This window comes from Apis mellifera, linkage group LG2 (assembly GCF_003254395.2).
Source record: "Apis mellifera strain DH4 linkage group LG2, Amel_HAv3.1, whole genome shotgun sequence".
Lineage (NCBI taxonomy): Eukaryota > Metazoa > Arthropoda > Insecta > Hymenoptera > Apidae > Apis > Apis mellifera.
Genome location: NC_037639.1, coordinates 2,471,492 through 2,497,650, shown reverse-complemented (window position 1 = coordinate 2,497,650; position 26,159 = coordinate 2,471,492). Strand labels below are relative to the sequence as shown.

The following is a 26,159-nucleotide window of genomic DNA, read 5'->3' as shown; positions in this document are numbered from 1 at the left end:
ATTTAATGTAAGTTAATTTTTGTATTATAACAAATAATATTTTTTATTAGATAAAAATAATTTTAAGAGAAAAAAAAGAAAAAAAAGTTCAGATCAGATTTAAAATAAATTAAAAAAAAATTTCTTTAAGTATTCTTAATTTTCACATATAGTTATTTTATAATTTATTTAATAATCTGATTATTATTAATGGATTATCTTCTGCATCCGATAATGGTGATTCTGATGATTTAACAATTTAAATGTAAGTACTTTAAATATGTATTAAGTGATATAAAAATAAAAATAAAAAAAAAAGAATTCTTGAAGAAATAGTTCAATAATAGGAAATGGAAACGGAATAAGTAAATAATTTTATAATTTCAAAAGATTAAAATAGATGATCTTTTATTTTTTTTTAAATAATTTCGAAAATCGTTTTGCATAAACTTTAGAAGAGATTAATCGTATAGAAACAACTTAACATTTAAAAAGAAATAATATAATATAAAAACTCATTTTTTAATTTTAATGATCATAAATATTGATTATATAAAATTCATATAAAAAACATATTATTTTTTTATTTCATAATTATGAATCATTATAATTTTATGATTAATATTTCATAATTAATATTAAAAAGAAATGAAATCAAATGAAAATCATATTCAATATTTAGTTTTTAATTAAATTTAATATAATTAACTTTTCTGATTAACTTAAGGGGAAGAAAGGCAAAAGGAGAAAAAAAAGGAAAACTGCAAAATGAATATTTGCAATGTAAAATATATTTTATCTAGAGTCTAAACAAAATGTGACTCTTGCCGCAATGACAGTGAATTGACACTATACAATTGCATCTATCATCAATTATTAGTGTCATCACTTGTGATGATTCCTGCCAAATCTCATATGACCATAATCTTCAAATTGTTCTCGTTTCCCAAATCTCAGGTGACCATAATCGTCAAACTGCTGTCGTTTATTTAAGTTTGTAAAATCATCTTCTTCGAGAAGTAGATTTTCCACGTTATATCTGAAAAATAATTAATCATAGCCTTAAAATAAAGAAAAAAAGAAAAGACAATATCATTGAAAAAAAAATTTTTAAAATAATGGATGTGATTATTTTTATTACATATTGAAATTTCAATTCTGATGTTTCCAAGTAAAACAAATGATAATATTTATAATATTATCAATAATGTGTATAATTTAAATAAAAATTATAACATATAAAAACAACATAGTATTAATTATATTTGCTAAATATTTAATAATTTTTAATTTATAAATTGATATATAATATTTATATAATATAATATATTATATAATTAATATATTGATATATAATATTTATTATTAAAAAAATTTTAAAAAATATAATATTTATAAATGCAAGTTTAACTTAAAACTATTTAACTATTCATTCATTTTAATGTTTTTAAACATACAATGAATTGATCATATGTTATACTTACTCTCTTAATAAAGGGCGGTTGCGGAATCTTTGACGCAGATTGCTAACGATTTCTGTTTCACATTTTGCAAAAAATAACCAAATAATTGCCATTACGCAAGTTAGGACGAAAGTTAAATTCATATCTAAAAAAGACAAATATCTTTCTATTAATTCATTAAAATATTCATTAAGTTTTTCATTAAGTAGTTGTCTATAATTAATTATTTAAATAATTAAATTTTCCAGAAAAGAAAACTTACGTACAATTTTAAGAAACAATATAAAACACAAAAAGATATGAAAATAATGTTTCATGTTATAAAAAAAAAATATGGAAGAAGCTTATTCACCTGTATGATGGAGGATTGGAAATCGGCGGAAGAATGCACGGTCCATTGTCTTCACGTGGCTTTTTATACAGCAACTCCATCATCCCTATCTCAGGGGAAACGTTGAGCTCTTTGAATTTTAATTCACGTAGCTAAGGTCTGATAAACAATTTTCTTAACTGCGTAGACACCTTTTCTGTCGAATATTCAATATTCAACAACGGTATCTGATGATTGGCATCTCGAATAACCGAATTACCGTTTTACCATCTTGGCTTCTTTCACTATAAGATAATGGAAGCCGCTTTGTCTATGCACGAACTGTCTTAATTCGACAAATTCTAAATAACGTTGTAAATTCTTTTTGCCAACTTGAATGAGTTTTCTTATAAACAGTTTTCTATTGGATTTTATCATCATTTCGATTAATCTATAGTATGAAATTGAAATATAAAATATGATATGAAAATGTAATCTATAAAATATAATATATAATAATATTTATATATATAATTTATATATATAATTATTATATATATAATAATATTTATATATATAATTATATATATAATTTATATATATAATTATTATATATATATATATATATATATATATATATATATGTAATATAAATGAATACTATATTATATATACTATATACTATTATATATAAATGTTTTAATTTTATTTTAAAGAATTTTATTATAAAGAAAATGTATTTAATTTTGTTTACTAAAATAGATAATTTTTTTCAGATAATTTTTATTATTAAAAAAATAATTAATATTTTATATGTATACATTTGATGTACATTTTAATTTCAATTAAATTGAAACAAATTGCGATTTTTTTATAGCAATCAATATATGATATTGATAATATTATATTATATTATATCTAGATTTTATATATAAATAAAATATACATATATATTTTTATTTTATTTACTATATTTTATAAATATGATATTAATCGGCATTTTTTCCATTTATTTAATAAGAAGCCGGTTAAAAAGAAATTTATATAATTTATATATAATTAATTTCGAACGAAAAAGAAAATATATTTTGTGACAAGTTGAATTATTTAAATTTGCAAATTTTCAATGAAGTATATAATTGGGATATTCAAAACGAAAAAAATGAGAAAATTTCTTATTATTTTTATAAAATTTTAATTATTAATAGAATAAATAGAATAAATAATAAATAGAAATAATAAATAGAATAATAAATAGGAAGAATAAATAATAAATAGAAAAAAAAATTTTTTAATCTTTTATTATTATTATTTATTATTAAATATTATATTTTGAATAGAGAAAGTTCAATTTCATTTGCAAAATTAATGTTCATATTCTAGTACTTTTATTTTGTTGATTATTTTTTAAATAATCACATAATAATATTTAATAATATTATGTGATATTAATGCTATATTTAATAATATTATAAATATATTGCAAGTATAGGGAGAATAAAGAAATATCGATTAAAAGATAATATCACTTTATTAAATATAAAATATATTTTAATTCTTTTGTTCCTAATTATCGATGCTCACGAAATAAATATGCGTTTTTATTGATCTTAATGATTTTATATTTAATTAAATATAAAAAACTCTCTTATACATCTAATATTTAATAAATTATTTTATAAAATTATACACGAATGTAAATAAATTTCAGATTAAAATTCTTAATGATAATCGGATAATAATCTACTTATTTAAGAAAAAATTATAGATTAATAAGTATTATAAGTCATAAATTAATTAAGAAAGAAAGTTTCATGTATTATAAATTATTATAGTTTAATATTTGGTATAATTCAATATATTACATAATTCATATATATTAATATATTTATGGGATACATTTGTAGAAAGTTAATTTAAAAGATTAAAATAAACATAAATTTTGATGTTGATTGAAGTTTGAATTAAATAAAATAGAATGGAAATAAAATAAAATAACTCCATCTTTGTCTTATTCTATTTAATATAAATTAAAGTTATAACTTAAATAATTTAATAAATAAATTTCAACTGATAGTTTTATATATCAATTTTTATATTTCGTGAATCGATTCTCTCAAATTGTCTTTATTTTTCCATGTGCAAAATATGCAAATGCATATTTTATTTTTTTAAATAATTTATTTTTAAAAAATCAAAACATTTTCTTTTTTTTTAAAAATAAAAATATGCAATTAAAATTTTTGGACAAAAATATAGATACATATATCTGTATGTATACAAACATATTTATAACCCATCTTATAGATATGATAAAAATAAATGTAACAATAATTGTAAGATTTTGATCTCCAGACAATATTATTAAAAATTATTAATTTAAGACTTCTATGGTTTTTCATATTTTATTTTAAATATTTGCTTTAGCATATATGTTAGCATAGTAAAGTACATAATAAGAATATAATAAAATAATTAATTGAAATATAATTCATTACAATAATAAGTGATATAAAGTTATTTTTATATTTATATGTGTATTAATTATTTTTTGATTTTTCCTTTCATATATAATATAATTGTTCAATGAAGATTAAAATCAAAATTTTTGTATTCCTATTTTGTATCTTTTATATTCATTGTATTGCATATTACATATACACATACAATTACATACAATACATATAATTAATTAATTTTAATTCAAGTTTCTTCATTTAATATTTATGTCATTATTATATTTATGTCAAATCTTACTTTTTATTCATTTTTATTGTTGTGGGCTTTATTATTCATTTTTAAATAATATAGTTTTATTTAGAAAATAAAATTATTTTAAAATAACATTAATAAGTTTACTGATATTTTTCAAATCAATGTAAATACTTTAAATATGAATATTATATACATATAACCTTAAATCTACTCAAAATTTTGTTATTATTTTATGCAATATTTTTATAGTTTTTAAATATATTATTTATATATGTATGTATATGTATATGTATATATATATATTACTTATATTTACAATAATACATAATATGTATGTATTTATTTATAAATAATATCTAATAATATCTAATATCTAATAATTATCAAAAATAATTTAAACCATTTTTTTAGAAAATTCTTAGAAAATGTTAATAATATATATGTAATTTTAATAATAATAAAATTAATAAATTAATAAAAACAATTATTTAAGAAATAACATATGCTAAAATTTATTTAAATCAATATAGATAATTAAATACTATAATACTCAAAATTTACATTTTTATCATTTTAAATATTTATATATCAATTCTATTTATTACAATTATGATATTTTACTAAATCGTATATACGTATATATATGTATATATAGCTATTAAAAATTATATATATTTAGATCGATTTTTTTAAAATCAATATATCGAAATAAATACATTTCATCTTAATATTTATTATAACGTTAAAATAAGATTCACTATACATATATATAAATTATCAATGTTGCCAAGTTTAATACAATGCCATAATTTGTATCTAAAGTTGTCTGTAATGTATAATATTAATATATTCGTTGCATATTCGTGTATCATATTATTATTATGTATCTTCCAATATGATTTAATACAGTTATATATATCATTATAAAAATAGATATTAATTTGTTACGTATCCATGTATCATATCAGTTTTACTATCAATGAGATAAACATACATATTAGAATTTGATACAAAGATACGTAACGAGACCAATCGGCCATTTCACTGTTCCGTTGCTCATTTATTTCTGTTGTAAACACCGCATTGAAGTGTTTAGATTGTTAATATCTTTGTCATAAAGAAATTATTTCTATCGAATATTTTTCTAATTTATAATAAAAATTTTAAATAATAATAAGAATGAATAAAGAAGAAACCCTTGTGTTCATAAAATTATATCGTAAAAAGAATATTCTTTGGGACCCAAAACATCCAAATCATTATAACAAGAAGGAAAAAGAAAATGCATGGAAAGAAATTTCAAAAGAAAGTAAAAAATCTGTAGATGAATGCAAGAAAAAGATAGAATATCTTTTGGCAGCCCTTCGAAGGGAGAAAATGAAAATAAATAAATCTATTGGATATCAAAGTTCTTGGTTTGCTTTTGATAGTATGAAATTTATATTGGAAAAAAGTAAATATATTCAACCATCTAATTTGGTAAGTAAAAATTAAATTTTATAATTTAAACAAATAATAATTTGTTTAATTTATATATTTTATGTTAAATATAATTTATTTTAAATAAACTTACAATATAATATATTTAACAAATTTTTTAGCTTTATTGTAATAATTTTAATTAAATTTGAAAAAAATTAAATCAATAGTTTAAATTTAACATCAAAAATTAAGCAATTGTTCGTGAGATTCGATTTTTTATTTCTAAGAACATGACTAATGCCATTTTATTGTAAAAAATAAAATAATTTTTTTACATTAACATGAAAAACAATAAATAACATAATGAAAACGTTATCATTCTTTTTTGTTCAAAAAATTATAAATAGGATTCAATTTTGAGCAATTTAGATTAGAAATTTAAAAAAAAAAATTATAATTTTTTCATTTAAAGAAATAAAAAGATATAAATAATTCTCATCCATAAATATAAATATTGTATTTATAAAAGAAAAAACGTTTATTATGTTCTCTATTATCTTTTATGATATTGCAAAATAAATATTTAGAAAATTCTATATAGTTTCAAAATCTTTAATTAATAATATTTTTTTATATAAAAATATTTATTAATTTTATTAAAAAATATTTATTAATTTATATTTTATCTGAAAAAATAAATTCTAAATTTTATAAATATATTATATAAGATTATTACATAATAACAATAATATTCTTTTTGAAGTAGGCCCAAGGTGATCAAGAATTTAATAGGGCAGGAACACTAAAACGTGAAGAATTCTCATCTTCAAAATTACAGAACAAGGATACCAGTTCCAACCATTGCTCTCAACAAATCGGAATAAAAAAAAGAAAGTTACAATCATGCGTTCAGCAACAATGTTGCGTCAGAGATCGTGAATTATCAACAACTACAAACAATGTGGTTGATGATGAATGTTTCCATTTTGGAAATTTGGTGGCTTCGAAATTATGTATTTACAATAATCATGTACGTTGTTTTATTCAAAATGATATTTTGAATATATTTCTCAAAGCTAACAAAGGCTATTATAATAATCTTAACTCTTCACCTAATCATATACTAGAAGAGACAGTTACTATCAATCCAAGTTATCCATCTACTTATATTCATTCTCCTGCAGCTTCAATATCATCTCATAATTCTTAATTTATCTCAACATAAATACAGTTACTTAAGTTATCTAAACAATTGGTAATAATTTTTGATAAAATAAAATTAAAAATGTAAATAATATTTTGATAAAATAAAAATATGTTAAATTCATAACTATAAGGACTTATATTTTAATAAAACATAAGCTCCATATACTTGAATGCAATTTTTGATTATTTAAAAATATTGGAAAGGTTAAAATATAAATCTTCAATGGCTAGAAAATGTCTATAAATATTTTATTGCTTCTATTTCGTGAATAGAATTCTTTTTTAAGAAATATTTTTTTCTTAAGTTTTAAAACTATTTATATGTTCAATAATAAAATAATATAAAATTGTGATAATGACTTATTTCTATGATATTTGAAACTGACTATTTCTAAAATATTTGAATATATCTAATAAATTAATTTATAATAATAAACTAAAAATAAACGAGATTGAACAAATTACAATTATAGTTAATAATTGTATTAATATTATAGTTAATAATATAATTTATATTAATTATAAATTACTATATTCTTTTCTTAAAATTAAATTTATTAATTTATTATGTATTATATTATGTATTATATTATAGTAATAAAACTATAAAAGAAAAATATTAAGTATAATTTTATTTACATATATATTATATTAGTCTTAAAACAACTTCATTATCTACAAAATATATGTAATATATTAAAATTTATGTGAATCATTTGTCTTTTTTTGTTAAATGTTTTCAAATTATTTCATTTTACTTTTGTTAAAATTACTTAATTTCCTTATTAAAATTTCTTTTACGCTAAAGTAAAGTTAAAATTAAATATAATCATGTAAATAAAAATTTGATATAATTAAAGTCAAATGTGTTAAGGCAATACTGTCAAACACAAATGCAATTACGAAGAGATAATCGATTTTCCATCAATATCAATAGAAAATTTTATTTATTATAATTATATAAATTAAAGTTGAATTAAAAATATTAAAAATACTTTTTATCACATTATTATCTTATTATTTATTAATTAAAATATATTTTTAAATTTTCTAAAAATATTTTTTTAAATTCAATAGAGAAAATTACAAAGGAATGAAAGTGTTTTAGATAAAATTATATAAAATTATTTATTATAATCTACAAAATAATATTTTTTATTTCATCTTTTTTTAAAATGAAAATAATGCTAATAATAAGTAAATGATATAAAAAAAATTTAATTTAAAATTTAATTTAAAATTTCGTTTAAATTTTATTAACTTTAATTCTATTATATTTATATGTATTTTATAAAAATATCTTGTTTTTATTTCAATATTAAATAAATACAAAATATGACAAAATGTTACATCATAGTTCTTCAAGTAATTCCTCAGGGATCAATGAAAATTTCTAAAAAAAAGTTATTGTAAAATTAACTTTAATTGAAAAATTCAAGGTCAATATCATAATTAAAAATCTTATTAAAAATAAATGTAACAGTTGAAATTGCTAATTGAAAATATTTATTGTTGTTAAAATTATTATAAAAAAAATATTCTTACATCGTTCATTGCTTAAAATATAAACAAATGTGATTTAAAAAAAAAACTGGATTTACTTCTCAAGTTACTCATTAATCTACCAACTATTATCTAATATAAGTCGGTTTATACGATAAGTTATATATTTTAGTTACGGTTTATATTTTTTCGCTTACGACAGAGATACCATGATCTAACAACACACCACGCAATCATCGAACCGATAAATCAAATTCGACGTAATTTCATGAAAATTTCATGGTCAAGGATTACGATAGTTCTCAAATGGCTTCGGTATTTGTGGTGCTTCTAAGTTATTCTATATAAATCACCGGTAGTCTTTCTGAAAGTTCAATTGTTCTTTATCATCCGACCTAAATTCATTATTTGTACATCCATCATCGTAGTATACACGGTGTGTACATGAACCTGTAGTTTTAATCATTCATATGAAGAACAAAAGGCGTTTCACCAATCTTCCTATTGTTCGACCCATAATTATGACCGAGGATGTAACTGTAATGATCCAGAAAGGTCTGTCCGAGTGGTGGAGCGAGGAAACCGAATATATTTTCCAACGAATCGAACGATGGGCCGCGTACGCGAGAGGTTACAACCGTTTGAGGTCTCAGAGATTGTCGAGAGGTCGCATGACCATGCAAGGGGGACAGGAGCCACGATGGAACATTTCGTCGAATAAGCTAGTCATCGATGACTCCGCGTGGAATCCTCGTTTCCATACCTTGAAAAAATCTCGACGAAAATCACGACCTGAGGAAACCAAGATCAATTGTTGCGGAACCTTCAATTACCAATCGAACAGTAATCTCGACAGTTCCTGTTTGGAAACGTATAGGTATGATCATAGTATTTACTTCAAAACTATTGGCGATATAAAGAATGGAAAAAAGGAGGTAAATGATGATACGAAGAACGAGGGTGAAGATAGAATTTCTATTAGCAGTGAGGAGATTGTTGAATGGGACGTTAGCACGGTGGATTTTATCGCTAATCAATTATTGGAAGGCAGGATCGATGATGATGATGATGAAAATCTCTTTAATCCGACAGCTAATTCTGATCAGAACGAGAATAGATTTGCCTCTGTCACTTGGTTTAACGTGGATTTATCCAAACTCGATTTAAATGAAGACGATGTTAGCATTGACAATAGACAAGATGACGAGAATAATTTGACTATTATCGAGATTGAGGAAGAATCGAATAATAATTATATACAAAGTGAAAAATCTCTGATGAATACGAATGCGAGGAATGAAACGAAATTAAGCTGTCTGAACAAAAATAAAATTACGTGTAATGAGAAAGAAAGGAAAGAAAGAAACGAGGAGGGAATGAAGAGGTTCCACGAGATTCGAAGAACTAAAAGATTATTAAGGACAGTTAAGCAAGTTCCGGTTGTAGGTGACAACAATGTGATTTGGCCGAGTGTTTTATTGAATTATACTAAAAACATCGACTCTTCCAATTCGCCGCATCATTACAAGAAATCACAGAAATGAATATAAATTTTGACAATATTATCATTACTTGGTGCATTATATTAATTTTACAATTATATAACTGTTTCAATAATAGTAGACTCATATAAAATTATGTTATTTAATATCGTTTCAAGGAATGTATGTATTTTTTTTGTATTGAATATACATCAAGTTTTTTTGTCAACCATAATTCTTCCAAAAAATACATTATAAAAAATAAATTAAATTTGGATATAAATACATAATTTATATTTTTAATTTATATTTTATATAAATACATAATTATGTCATATTTGTTTGAAATTATCAATATATGCATTCGTATTTATTATATATGCATTTTTTTTTTATTAAATATTTTCTTTTAAGTATCATCAAGAATCATTTTATCGATTTTAAATGAATTAATCCAGTACTTCCAAATTTTTTTCTTCTTTTATAATACAACAAGTAAATGATGTGTAAACTTTTTTTTTACGTTCGTATAAAAAGAATTATAATTACAATTCGTATAAAAAGAATTACAATTATATTATCCAAACTTTGTTTTATATGAAAAACAATTCTTTTATAAGAAAATATATTTTTTAAAATGTAAACATTTTAAAATATGCAAATTTAAACCATTTTTTTTGAATTCGCATACTTGATGATTGAATAATTTGGATAATTGACGTTCAAATATAAATTTTAATAGGATAATTATTTTTAATATAATAGATAATAATGAAATACATTTATAAAAATAGATTTTTCAAAATATAATTTACTCTCATTATTTAATATTTAATTAATTAATAATATGAAATTTTTGGTTAATTAATTGTATTAAATTATAAATACGTTATATTAGATGATAAAATTAATTGCAACTTTTAATAAATAAATCATTTCTCTGAAATGAAATATTTAGATAGATTTATTTTATTATTTTTTTGGACATATATTTGAAAAATTCTAAGAATTGGAAGAAATAAAAGATATGTAAATGCTAGAATAAATGAAATGCAATAGTAATAAAAAAATATTTTGCAATTATTTTAAGAATTGCCAAACAACTTTTACTTTTTGTAAAAATAAACAAAGAAAAATATATAAATATTAATATAAATATTTATTATTTATATAAATATTTATTATTTATATAAATATTTATTATTTATATAAATATTTATATAAATATTTTACATCAAAAAATAAATAATGTTTCTTTCGATATATGATGTATACAAATAATATATGTATGTATATTTTATTTCTGCAATGATACAATTCTTTATTATCAAATTAAATTCTCATTTTCGTCTTTATTATATTACAAAATTATACTGCAAATATGAAATTTGTACAACTTCTTTTGAATTATATAGCTTAAAAGTAGATATTTAAAAATATATCAGAAATTTTTTCAAAATTTTTTGCATAATGTAAACATACAAAGATAAGATTCTAATGTATTATTTATCATATTGTGTGCCATTCTAAGACAGAATGTCATTTATATTCTAATATGATAAAATTCTAAAAATTAAATCGTATTTGAATTGTTTCATATGAATTACGAAAAAATAAAATAAAATAAAAATATACATATATGAAATTCATTATAATTTATTAAAAAGTTTACATTAGATCTTATTTATTAGTCATATAATTATATATAACTGAGAAAAAATTCAATTAACTTTAATCTCTATTTCTTACATAATTAATTTCTGTTTCTCCGTTTCTTTGAAAAAATTATTTGCGTCACGCAATTCGATAATCTTTTCTTTGTTATGACAAATTTAAATGGACATATAACATTTTTATTTAAAAATGAATTATTTTTTTTCTTTAAAAAAATAAGCACATTATACTTAATAAATCTTTTTAATGTCTTGTGAAATACTAAACAATAATAATATAATATAGAATGACACAAATGATTTATGAAAAATTTGCAATTTTTTAATTATTAATATAAAAATTGTTGTTGCTTATATTTTTTTTTCTGATATAATTTTGTAAATAATTTTTTAATTTTTTTTTGTCATATATCAAATCAATTCAAACATTTGGAAATCGTAATTTTTTAAATATTAAATATTAAAATATTCTTCATTACAAAATTAAAATTTTAATTAACATGCAATTGAACGATTGTATTTGTACGAATAAATAATTGGATTATAATTTTAAATTAATCGAATATAATTTTTAATTAGATTGTATATATTTATTATGACCTTCAAGATAAAACAAGATCAGGAATAAATGAATGTTATAATATAATATGCTGTATTAATATATTGTATACTGATAAGACTAATAATAGTATTTCTTTCTATGTCATTTTTTTAAAAATGTTTTTAGAAAAAACATCTAATATATCCTGTATAATGATATCAAAAGTTTAAATACATGAAAATTTTGTTATTCTTTGGACTTTAAGTTAAAGAGCAAACAAATAAACAAGATCTTTAAAATGAACATATTATCATTTTCAATAAAAAATGATTTTTACTGATAATTAAAAATGTTTGCAATACGTCTTCAAGGATAAGTATGTGAAACAAAATTACATTAAAACCATTGTTTTATCGAAAAAGGTATCAGTTATGAAAAATAATAGAGATCGTTATCCGATCCTGTTACATGATAACGCAATATAATTAGGAAGATCATGAATTTCAAAAATTTTTTATTTTTATTTTTTTTATATGTATTTAATAAATTTATAAGGAAAAAATTTTTACGAAATAAAAAAATCATATAAACAAAAAATGTTCAAAAAATTTTTAAATTTTAAAACTAACAATTTCGATAAATTTAAAATAATAAAATTAATTAAAAAAATAATAATATAGAATAATCTATCTAAATAAAATCATATAATGTATAATATTTATGAAAGAAAATAAAATAAAAAATAATATAATTTATAATTATATTAATGGTTATGTTTATATAAATTATAGAATTATTAAAGATTTATTTCTATTATATCATTATCATTATCTTTTCCTTATAATCATAATCATAATATTTTATCGTCTTCTTGTTTAATATATCTAAATGATTTTACGAAATATAGAATTTTTTCGAAGAGAATTAATTTGAAGTTATAACATTTAAATACATTTTAAAAATCACAATATTTTATCTTATCTTCAAATAATTAACTTTCTATACTATTTATTAATTGTTAGTTATATATAGAATTGAATGCATAATATGATTTAGTAAAAGTAGTAAAATCATATAGATAATATTAATCGTATTGTATAGTTAAAATAATATGTATTACAATATGTAATAATGCGAATATCTTGAAAACGAAAAGAGATATTTAATATGTTCAATGCGATATATAAATGATAGATAATTGAAAATTGATACATATATAAAGTGGTTATTCATTATTTTCTCAATTTTTTAAGTATAAAATATTGAATTTATAACTATTTTAAAATAAAAAAAGAAGAAAAAAAATTTGTCTAAAGATGGAATTAATATTTTGTCTTGAAAGCATTAAATATTAAAAAAATTAAAATAGGAATTACAATTTATTAATTTCAGAAAAATATATTTGATTTTTGTTTTAATTCTTTTATTTCCAATGTTAATTTTGATTGATACTCATATTCGAAAAATATAGACATATGGATTCAAATATCGATTATATATTACATTTAATTAGCCATAAATACTATATATAAATACTATAGCCAGCTTTCAGAAATTAATTCCAATTGCAGAAAATTTATAATAATTGTATTAATTCTCTATTTGTATATTCATTATAATAGATTTTTCCATACTTGTATTGAGATCGATCTGTTTTTGTTACATTTTGTTTCCCATCTTGCTTTATCTAATGCGAATTTCAATTATAAATAAGCCTCAATCGATATTTTTTTAACCAACATTGTATTTATTTTGATATCTATAATTGACATTTCAAATTATATATATCATATCATTTATATTATATTAATATTCTATATGTATACAATAGACACATAAAAAGTCTAGTAAATCATATAACCAGATATTTAAAAGAAAAATAATATTGCATAATTTTTAAGAAAAAAAAATTTTGAATATAATATAACTATTGAATATCATTTGATTAATTTATATATATTTTATATGAAATAGTATATACCAAATTATTATTAAAAATTACAAAATATTTTTAGTTTAATAGGTTTACAAAATATTATTATTTCATATTAATATTTTTATGTAGAAATCAGTAAATGAATAATATGAATTAGTAGAATAAAAGATAGTAATGAATGAATTTTATTTATTTTAAACAATTGCTCATTCATATTTTCAATAAACAATTTTGCAAAAATACAATAACAATAAACTATTTAAAATTATTTGTCAAATTCTTTAAATAAAAATATTTATTTCTATTTCAAAAATCCTCTATTTATTTTCTTCAATTTTATTATACCAAGGTTTTCTATATCAATTGAAATATTTTTATAATATATATAATATATATTAATATATATTATATATATTATACCAAGGTTTTCTATATCAATTGAAATATTTTTATAATATATATAATATATATTAATATATATTATATATTACATATATAATATAATATAATATATAATATATATTAATCTAGAAGTCATACCGTTGATATGAAAGTCGTTGACAGGATGAACAGATCCTACAACGCGCATGTACTGACTGGTGGGGTAAGCCACGCACGCAACACATAAGTTCATGCAATTTCGCAGCAAATCGATCGACTTCTCTCACTCGTCCAAGGGTGTAGTGCGTAGTATTAGTCGAAAATTGAACCGTGATACTACATTCAACATCACAAGAATAAGAAAGAAGTGTGAACAAAATGACCAAACGTTTGGAAACCGTGGCCACTATGGCTTGCATGAAGACTCTACTGATGCTCTTCAACTGCGTTTTCTGGGTAAGAGAAGGACGTTTCTGGTGTATCCATCTTTGACTTTGATAGATTCGAGAAAGTCTATTATCTTGGAATAGCTTGCACCCAACTGTTGCACAATATTATCATCTCACTGACGTGTTGACGTGCTATTATCCAAATGTTTTTTTTTTATTCAAATTCCTTTTTGTACTTTCTACTTATTACTTTGTGAATTTTTATATAAATCGTTTTGACTAAATGACACAATGTTTTTCAAATTTTTGAGGTCATTAAAATATATTGTAATTTTTTTTTCAAGATTATTGACAAAAGCTATTTATAGATATTTTTTTAAAAAAATTTTGCGAAAAATTGAGGAAAAATTTTAAATAAATATTCAAAATGAATATGTATTTTCAATAGTTAATGATTATTTGTTGACAATTGGATAAAAAAATTAATAATTATATATAGTATCAGTGTAATAAAAAAAATAAAAATGCGTTTAACAAGTTTTAAATAATGTATTATAAGTAAATAAAACAATTTATTATTACAATTATTGTATTATTATAATTATATAGAAATTGAATAATATTATCATATGTAAAAAAATAATGTGAAATTAAAAATCTTAACAATTTAAAATAATATTTAATTTCATTTCATTTTTTCTTCAAAAATTTTCTTCAAAAATATTCCTTCATAATTTTTTACAACTTTGACATTTAACAAGATTTAATTTACATTTCATTAATTTTTAATTGATTCAAATATTTATAATAACATAACATTATAAAAATCGAAATCTTTATTTTATGTTTTAATTATACAAATAATTTAAAACATGATATATAAAATAAATTTTTTTTTAGTACTAACTGAAAACAGCATACAATCACTACTTTATAATAGTATACAACCACTCATTATTGTGTTGATATAAATTAATTAATTTCTATTATTGTCAACGAATGAATAAATATTATGATATATGAAATTATTCATATGAAAAATTAAAATTTATATTGAAATAATTGCGATGTCACATTAAATTAAATTTACTTATATATGTGTTAACTAATAATTCATTAAAAAATTCAAGTATATTTTTTTTTAATATCTATTATGTAATACGATAATTATTAAGTTCAACAAATAAAAATTTTATTATAATTTTATAATTGTAGATATGTTCTTATTTTTTTACAAATTCTTTTTTTCACATAAAAAAACAAAAATACTTTCTTTTCGAAATATTTTTCTTTTTATTATATAAAAAATTAATAAATAAAAATATTACAAAGTTTATTTTTTGTTAAAATATCTAATTTTTAAAAATCAAATATAAATGTCTACATTAATATTATGTAACATAATGTTATTTCTATTTTAGATATCTTTAAGTGTCTTAAATTTTTGTTTAAATATCAGTTTTATACTATTTATTTCATTTTGTTATTTATATTATTTTCTTTATTTTTTTCTAATTTATTTTCATTTATTAATTTTTAATATTTTTCAAATGAAATTTTTTTACAAATATTAAAAACATCAACGTAGGAAAATAAAATGAAATATAAATAAAAAAATATTAATATTATATAAATAATATTATATAACATAAATTCATCTACTTTTAGAAATTTATTTACAAAAAATTTAATGAGACATATAATATAATGAAAACTACCCATAGATGAAATATCAAGAGATTGTAACAAGATCATATTTCATGGTAAGATCAATTTTTTTCAATGTTACTAAATCATATTTCTGCTCTTGAAGGTGACACGTAATCGGAATATGGTTGTTTTTATAACATATCATTGATCTGATTGTAAATAAATAAATTTGAAATATTTATTTTTTTCTAAATTCTTTGTTTTTAAACAAATAATATATATAATATAAAACAAAATATTTTCTTTTCGAAATATATTTTTTATTATTCTATTATTATATTATGATTAAATTAATTTGAAAATTCATTAATTTTTAAAATCTACTCTAAAATTGAATTTTAAAAAATGTATATTGGACTTGATTAATTCTATTATATATATTTTTTATTATATAATTATATGAATCTACTACTTTGTTCAGTTTGTAAGCCATTTTTAAAAAGATATTACTGTATATAAAAAGAATAATAAAGAAAGATATAACAAATGAAAAAATTATAAAATTTGAATTTGCTAAATTTTTTAAAATTAATTTTCACTTATGCATTAGAGAAAAATAATTTTAAAAAAGATATATTTAAAACAAAAGCAAAAAAAAAAATTTTTAATAAGAAAATTCACAATTATTTGTATTTATATATAATTTAAAAAAATTTACATAAGATTTGAAAGAACTTATAATTATTAATTGGTATCAAAAAAATTTTAATAATTTAATTGTAATAATTTCATGAAAATAAAGAAATAAGTTTTCATTAATTGATTTAACAATTTAAATTTTAGATTTTATTCTAAAAGAAAAACATATTATTACAAACAGATATTAATATTAAATATAATATAAATAAATATAATTATTTGATATTGAAAAATCCAATATTATTTTATTAAAAATGAGAATAACTTTAAAAAAAATATTTTTAAAGTTATATTTTTTATATATTTCTATTTATTTAAATTGAAAATTTAAATTGAAAATTTTCACCTTATATTGGTAATTACTTTGTTATCAACATTCTTGTTATCAACTTCCTCTAAATATATACCTACATGAATGTTATCATTGTAACCTCTTTTTCTTTTAAATCATTAAAAGTACAACATCTATACATGATGAACTTAATGTTTTAATTTAATTTAAGTCAAGTAAAACGACTTTTCACTACATACAAAAGAAATATAATAAAATTAATTATAAAATAAATAATATTTATCATTATAAGTAATATTTATTTAATATATGAAATAAAATTAAAAATCGATACTAATTCCACATATGTATAAAAAATATATATAATTTAGAAATTATATGTTGATTATGAATTTGTCAACAAAAATATATACATTATAAATAAAATAAATACATAAAATTTAAATTCATCATTGATTAATTTTATGAGAATTTACGAACATATGAAAATATAATCTATAAAGTTTTATTTCTAATTTAATTGAAATTCCAATTAATAAAATTAATATTATATATCTATTAATAAAATTTTATAAATCATATGTTAAAAATTGCTAATATGTACTAATAAATTTTCTCTTAAATTTATAAAAATATTGATAATAAAATAAATAAAATTTTAAAAATAAATTAACAAAATTCTCAATATAATGTTATAAAAGAATAATTTATATCTAATCAAATATAACTTATAACTCAATTTATTACATTGGAAAATTATTTAATTTTTATAGTTCAGAATTATTTCATTATTTTTTAACAAAAATTATTTAATATAATAATAATCTTTATTTATAGTTTAGATTAAATTATAATATTGTAATTATATTTTACAATTAAAAATAAAAATAATTTACATAAATATTTATATCGTTTTCATAGGTATTTGGCATATTGATGATGATCATTGGTATTTGGGTGAGAATTCAACTTCGTGATTATATAGATGTAAGTGCAGAAAGCAGTAGAACAGCTTTATTGGCATTAGCTAGTTTGGGTGCTATCTTAACTTTGATAGCAACTTTTGCCTGTTGCTGTACAACTCGTGGCCATCCAGCTCTCTTATACTTAGTGAGTCAAATTATATATTATTATTTATTGGCATTGATATTAATTTGATATAATGAAAACTATACAATTTTATTAATTATTAAAATTATTATTAAGAATTATTATTATTAGATAAGAATTTAATGAATTTTAATAGTTTTAATCTTTATAATTATTTATTAATTATTAATTTATTATTAATTCTATGTGTGAAGTATTTGTTAAAAATGTCTGTTTACAGTACGGTGCGTTTTTAGCTGTTGTTGCATTACTGGAACTTGCAGCTGGTGCATCGATTTATGCTTATCGTACCAATTTAAATGAAAAATTCGATCAAGATCTCAATGAAACTATGTCTGTTTATGGATTAGATGAAAGAAAGAGCGCTAATATCGACACTATGCAATCTACTGTAAGAAATTAGTGAAAAAAATCAATTATTAATTAATTGTTAAAAATTTTTATATTTATACAAATATAATAATATTCCAAAAAATTGAAACAATTCAATGTAATTTCATTTTTAAAATACTATATATATATATACATATATATATATATATATATATATATATATATATTATATTTTGAAATATGTAAATATTAACATAATATTAACATTCAAAACAAAAAATTCACATATCTTAAATTACTACTTTAAAAATTAAATTAATATTTTTTTACTAATTTAAATGACACACTCTATATATTACATTATACAATATGTATGCACATAAAATTTCATTTAGATATAAAATTGATATTAATAGTAATTACAATACAAGAATATAATAAACTAAATTATTATATAATATTAAACTATAATTAGGTTTTCATTGAATAAAATTCATTTTTTATTTTTAGCTACAATGCTGTGGTAACAGAGGTTATACTGATTGGTTAAATATGTCTCCGCCAAAGGAAATTTCGTTATCATGTTGCAAAGTACCAATAAATATATGTGATATTAATGACATAAACAACATTTATACTCAGGTAAGATAAAAAAAAAATATATAAAAAATCTAAAGTAAAGGATTTAGATAATATGATATCATAGAAGTATTCGTATATTTCCTATATTACGAATAAATTCATTCCCCTAAAAATTCTAATTTTATTGAAAGTTTCTATGTATGTAAAACATAATAAATTATATAAATTAAATTATATGGAGCAATTTTTTTATCGACATTTTTTAATCTTTTTGAGAAAATGATATCAATCCTTAAAAGTATTTCTCAATTTCATTTTTCATAATAGATTGATAAAGCATTAAAAATTAAATATTCTATAATTTAAAATTTTGTTTTATTTGGTACCACTACAAAATTATATTTAAAATGTTAAAAAAAACAAAAAAAATACTAAAATACGAAGTAATTCATTATATATTCACAAAGTTTCATTAAAAATAAAAATTTGTTAAAAAATAAAATAGTTATGTGATTGACTATATATGTGTATTATTGGTTGGATATCTATTTCAAAGCATTAAATTATCCATCAAAAATAATCCAAGTTATCGTTAAATTGTTTAATTAAACAATTCTAATTGTGTAAAGTAATATTATTGGCTTATCTAATAAAATTAATTTTTTTTTTACAATCGTTTTATCAAATACTGTTACATTTTGTTCATCTAACCTATTTAAGTGCTAACTCATATATAAATGATTGTAACATACTACAATTGTAATTTCATTGTAATGAAAAAATTAATCACTTATCAGAAATGCTAAGAACTTTTTTAACAATATTACATAATATATATAATATACATTTTTTTAACATATTTAGATTAGATTTCATTATATATAAATTGTGCAATTTGTATAAATAAAATATCATTCGATAGAATATCAATAGAAATATGCTAGTGATTTTGTGCGAAAACAATAAAAACTGCAGAAAATTAAAAAACAATAAAATGTTATTTTATTTATTTTAGTTATAAATTATTTATTTAAATTTATAGAAGAGTATTATTTTATTGATAATTTATAATAATCGCTTTTAAATTTTCTCTATTCATTGCAATTTATTTATTGGTATTTTTTCAATCACTAAAAAAACTAATAAAAACTAAATTTTATAAATATTTGTATTTTTAATACCTAAAAAAACTAAGTTCTATATTTTTAATCTTCGAATGTCTTTTCTTATTCATTTTAACTTAATCTGAAATCAAAATTTTCATTTAAAAAAAGATACATATCATTAAATTTTCTTTTTTATATCGAATATATAAACATTTTATTACAAAATTTATCACATTACACTAAATGAAATAAAACATATTTATTATCATTTTAAAATTTATCTAACGCAATAAATTAGTATAATAATTTACATTTTAATTTTCAGGGTTGTTACACTCGTGTATTGCATTTCATAAATGGTAACATCGGTCTGGTTGCTGGAATAGCAGTTGGCGTAGCGTTCTTCCCGCTTATAGGCGTCTTTCTAGCGTGTTGCTTAGCCAGCAACATCAATAAAGTCAAGTACGAGCAGGTTGCTTAGAGTTTTCGTCGTTTGCAGAAAAACTCGCCGTAAGATAAATCCCTACACTTTGAAGAACGGCGTTTTAAAACAACAAATTTCAATTCTCATATTATGATTTCGAAAAATTACACGATTGCGTACCAAAATTTCATAAAGAACGAGACTGTTAACCTATAGGTGCTGTTAACGTATGGATCAGAATCATTATTTTTCTATTATGTTTAAAATTATATGATACAAATATTATAGTGTTGTTAAAAAATGATTAAATTGTAATAGGCTAATTTTTTTTTTTCAAAACTAACTTTTTTCATGTATTTTTCATATATTTTGTCATATATATTTATTATTGTATTGAAACTTTTCATTCAAAATGCATGTAAAGCACGTCTTCAATAACTTGAATGAAAATTTAGCATGTGTTCTATCTATATAGAATAATTCTATCTATATATGTTAAATAATTATTTCTTTTTTCCCTTTGGTTTTATTAAAAAAAAACAAAAAAGAAAATTAATAATTTTTTTAATAGTTTAATAATTTTATTATGCATACAAACAGAAAAAAATATTGATAATTTTAAACAATTTCTATGTTTATATAAATAAATATTTGTGAAAGTATAATTGTTTTTAAATGCAGAAAATAAAAATAGCAAATTTTAAAAAAAAATAGCAAATTTAAAATGTGCAATTGCACGAAAAAAATTACAAATCAATAATATTAAATTATTTGGTAAAAGATGCGAATTTTTCAATATGTTTAATGAGCTTTTTTATCATTTTTACAAATTAAGTCAATAAAAGTTGATAGCGCATGTGATTTATTATTCTGTTTCTTTATAAAATTAATTGCATGTAAAGTGCCACATTGAAACGAAATTAAAAAGAAAACAAAACTTTTTATTTAATTTACCAACAGCAAAAACGCATAAAAAATATTTCAGTGTATATTACTTTTTATATATAGACGATAAACTGAATAGATTTCTTTTAATGAAATGTATTCTTTGTAATGATAAAATTGATGAATATTTTTAAATTAATAATTATAATATTTTAATATAATTAAAATAAATTACGAATTCAATAATCAATTATGATAGAATTTAAGATTATTTAAAATATAAAAATTAAATAAATATTCTAGAAATATTTATAACGTTGGCCAATTCATTGTTTTTCTATTATTTACGACCATATAATAAAAAATCTTTTGAACTATAATTAAATGATATCAAATATATTACAATCGATTAGCATGTTATATAATATATAACATATAAGCTAAAAAAATATTTTTTTATTGATAAGAAATATTTTTGAGAGAATGAAATCAATCTCCGAAGTTTCGGTATTTTCAATGTTTTAAATACAATTCTATTTATGAATTTTTTTATAAAATTATAAATATTAATTTAAAATAATAGTTTTGCCATTATATAAATAATAAGAAATTTATTCAGATTATTGTTTTATACAAAATAGTAAAACTTTATCTTTTTCCGTTTTTCCCATATCAACTTTATCAATTATGAAAAAAATATTAGAAACAAATAATATTAACATCCTGCATATGTATATGTATTTTGTAATTTACATATTTTTTTATTATTATTAATATTATTTTCTATTTTTCATATATTTATTTAATTCATTCTAATAATATTATAAATATAGAATAAATGAAATAACATCAAATGTCACATTAAATATTAATTATAATTTGATGTTTCCAAATTTGTTAAATTTCAGAAAATTCAAAAATATCTTTTAATATAAAACTCAAAAATAGATTTGTTTCATAGACAATTCTTCAAAAAATTAATGATATATTATGTTATAAAGAAATTCATTTAATATAATAATAATTTTGATTCTAATGAAAATTTGTGTGCATATAAAGCGTAATAAGTTATAAAAAAAATATTTTTTTATTGATAAGAAATATTTTTGAGAGAATGAAATCAATTTCCGAAGTTTCGGTATTTTCAATGTTTTAAATACAATTCTATTTATGAATTTTCTTATAATATATATATTGTTATACAATATTAAAAATTAAATATGAAAAATTTTTTACTTTATTTTTATTTACTTTACTTAATATTATATTTAAAAAAAACAAAAAAAAAACACTGAAACTTTAAGCTTTAATTGATTTTATCTTTTTTAAAATGATTAAAATATTCAAACAAAATTATTCCAAATACAAAATTTAAAAAAAAAATTTTTTTTATTTTTTTTTTTTTTAAATATAACTTTGTAATAATACAAAATAGAATAAAACTTTTTATGTAATAAATATTTAATTTTTAATAACGTATCATTTTATTATAAAAAAATTTCTATATAAAATTGCATTACACAATTTGAAAAAATGCTAAAATTTTAGCTATTCATTCTCTCAAAGATATTTCTTATAAATATAAAACATCCTTTATGCTCATATATATCTACACAAAGTTTGCTTAAAATTAAAATTATCAAGTTAAATGAATTTTTTATAAAATACAATCAATGTTTTTTTTAATCATTATACTGTATAGTCAAATTACCAATATATCGTAAAACTTATACTATATATAATCATAGTATTTAGAGATTTTATAGATTTTGATAACAGAAAATTCAGTTGATTACAATAATATATGAAAGAATGGAAGAAGGAATCTTAAATATTATTTTATTAAAAAAAAAAATGAAATTTATCCTAAATAGTGATTTTCTTTTTTGTAATATGTCATTGTATTCATATCTTTTAACAAAATGAAATATATTATTTCTTAATTTAATATTAATAATATTGTTATATATATATATATATATTTAATGCAATTTTTTTTGTTTACAATTAAACAGTTATTAGCTTATTTGTGAATATAATTTTTTAACTCTATTTTAAAAAATTACGAGTGATTTTTTTTTCTATAATTTTATAACAATTTTTCAATTTTTCAAAGATTTAAAATATAATGTATAATGACTATAGTTATTAATATTTATATATTTTATTAGTATTTAATATTTAATTTTTTAATCTATTCTATTTTTTATATAAAAAGAAAATCTGTGCAATCTCTTTGATATATGTATGTATATACATATTATAATTTTTTAAATATTGATAAACACATGATCATAATTTATATCACAAAACACGTGGTCATAACTTGATTGAATTTCTAACATGTGAATTACCATCAATTTTTTGTAATATCTCTTTTCAATTAAAATTTTTTATTATATTTACATGTATTATAAGTAATATTATATATAATAAATATTTCCAACATTATATATTTATAACATTATATATTCGGTGAACGAGTAATATAATTGTGATTTTATCATTTTATGAAGATGCATACATAGGTTAAAGTGTGTTTAATAATATCTTTTAAATTTTTAAAAAATTATATTTTATTATTATATATTTTATTTATTATATTATATTATCTTATTTATATATTATATTATCTTTTTTATTGAAAATTTAAATAATATAAATATATATATGTATATCGAAATTTGAAATAAAAGTTTAGTTAATTGCTTAAACAATTAAGATATATAATTATTTAATTTATTAATATATATATATAAATAATATATAAGATATATATTATTTAATTTAAAATTTTACACATACTATTTATTATATTTTATAACCATTCATGCTAATAAAATAACTTATATATAATATAATAATTTTTAATAATAATATATAAAATTAAATTACTTTTTAAAATAAAATAGAATTTTCTTGTATTGAAATTTTACTTTATGTATCTAATTCAAATATTAAATTATTAAATTTAAATATTTATCGTTAATGCTTAATCGAAGATAAAATTCAATAATTTTTGTTATTGTATGATATTTTTTTATTATTAATTACACATATATCATTGCATGTATGCTATCATTACAATAGCATTATATCATATACAACAGCAACAAAAACAATTATCAAAAATATTATTATTGAACAATAATTTTATATAATACAATAATTTTCAATTAAATATGTTAATTATTACAAAAAAAATTAGATATGGAGATTAGATGCGATAGAAAAAGGTGTTAAAATGAAAATCCATACAAAAAGATAATAATTCGTGATGAATAAAATTGCAGGTTGCTATGGGGCAGCAGTCCAATTATAAACGGATGAACAGGATTCTACATTTGATTGTTAAAATCATTTTAAATGGTCATTTTTTTTTTTCATAGTAATATTAAAGATTTAAATACATATTTTCTTTGTTATTATTATATAAATTGAAAGATTATTCGAATTGAGTTATATCTTGAGACTACAAAGACTATAGAGACTATAAAGACTATAATATAAAATATTATTGATTTAACGTTTACATATTATAATTACATATTATATAATTATATATATATATATAAATTTTTATTATTCTTATCTATTTTTTTTCATTTTTCGTATATTATATATATAACAGATTATAAATTTTTTATAAAAATACATATTTTTGAAATTTAATAAATAATTAAAATTTTGAAAATTTTAAAATATTATTTAAATAATATAAAAAAAGTATACAGTTAATGATTTATTATATGTTTAATTAATTATTAAATTTGAATAAATAACGTTTTAAATTAATTATTTATTGAAATAATTTAAAAATTATAATTTTACGACATTATATTTTACGACATATATTTCATTAATAAAAACTATTTCTTACATTCATTTTCAATATAAAAAAATCAATAATCTTATTATACCAACATCTAAGTAATTTAAAACATTTTATTTTTTTGTTATTAAAAAATTAACGACAAAATTAAAAAATAAAAATTAGTTAAAAAAAATTAATCAGAATAATTTTTTAAAAACAATTGTTTATAACAATTCATATTGATTATTAATTTATGATAAAATAT

At 18.4% G+C, this 26,159-nt stretch overlaps 4 protein-coding genes across 6 annotated transcripts; 3 read left to right on the top strand and 1 right to left on the bottom strand.

Annotated features, from left to right (window-relative positions):
• Positions 1-720: 720 nt before the first annotated feature.
• LOC102654729 lies at positions 721-14,897 on the bottom strand. 2 transcript variants are annotated; one of them, XM_026439059.1, is made up of 4 exons: positions 14,770-14,897; positions 1,795-2,203; positions 1,464-1,587; positions 721-1,018 (listed from the first exon to the last, which is right to left on the bottom strand). In XM_026439059.1, exons 2-4 carry the CDS (start codon positions 1,838-1,840, stop codon positions 865-867), a joined length of 324 nt encoding a protein of 107 aa, XP_026294844.1. In that variant the 5' UTR covers positions 1,841-2,203; positions 14,770-14,897; the 3' UTR covers positions 721-864. The 2 variants fall into 2 exon arrangements, with proteins under 2 accessions (XP_026294844.1, XP_006557714.2); XM_006557651.3 differs by lacking the exon at positions 14,770-14,897 and having other exon boundaries at positions 1,795-2,216.
• LOC102654685 lies at positions 5,372-7,171 on the top strand. The gene is made up of 2 exons (XM_006557650.3): positions 5,372-5,946; positions 6,656-7,171. The coding sequence occupies exons 1-2, from the start codon at positions 5,647-5,649 to the stop codon at positions 7,097-7,099; spliced, it is 744 nt and encodes a 247-aa protein (XP_006557713.1). The 5' UTR covers positions 5,372-5,646; the 3' UTR covers positions 7,100-7,171.
• LOC100217360 (uncharacterized) lies at positions 8,973-10,358 on the top strand. Its single transcript, NM_001142693.1, is given in 1 exon segment — positions 8,973-10,358. A coding segment is annotated over 1 exon segment (1,074 nt). The 5' UTR covers positions 8,973-9,068; the 3' UTR covers positions 10,143-10,358.
• On the top strand, positions 14,882-25,487 carry LOC412465 (tetraspanin-7). 2 transcript variants are annotated; one of them, XM_006557649.3, is made up of 6 exons: positions 14,882-15,066; positions 18,562-18,750; positions 18,971-19,141; positions 19,594-19,725; positions 21,097-21,281; positions 25,374-25,487. In XM_006557649.3, the coding sequence occupies exons 1-5, from the start codon at positions 14,989-14,991 to the stop codon at positions 21,250-21,252; spliced, it is 726 nt and encodes a 241-aa protein (XP_006557712.2). In that variant the 5' UTR covers positions 14,882-14,988; the 3' UTR covers positions 21,253-21,281; positions 25,374-25,487. The 2 variants fall into 2 exon arrangements, with proteins under 2 accessions (XP_006557712.2, XP_006557711.2); XM_006557648.3 differs by lacking the exon at positions 25,374-25,487 and having other exon boundaries at positions 21,097-21,389.
• The last annotated feature ends 672 nt before the right edge of the window (positions 25,488-26,159 follow it).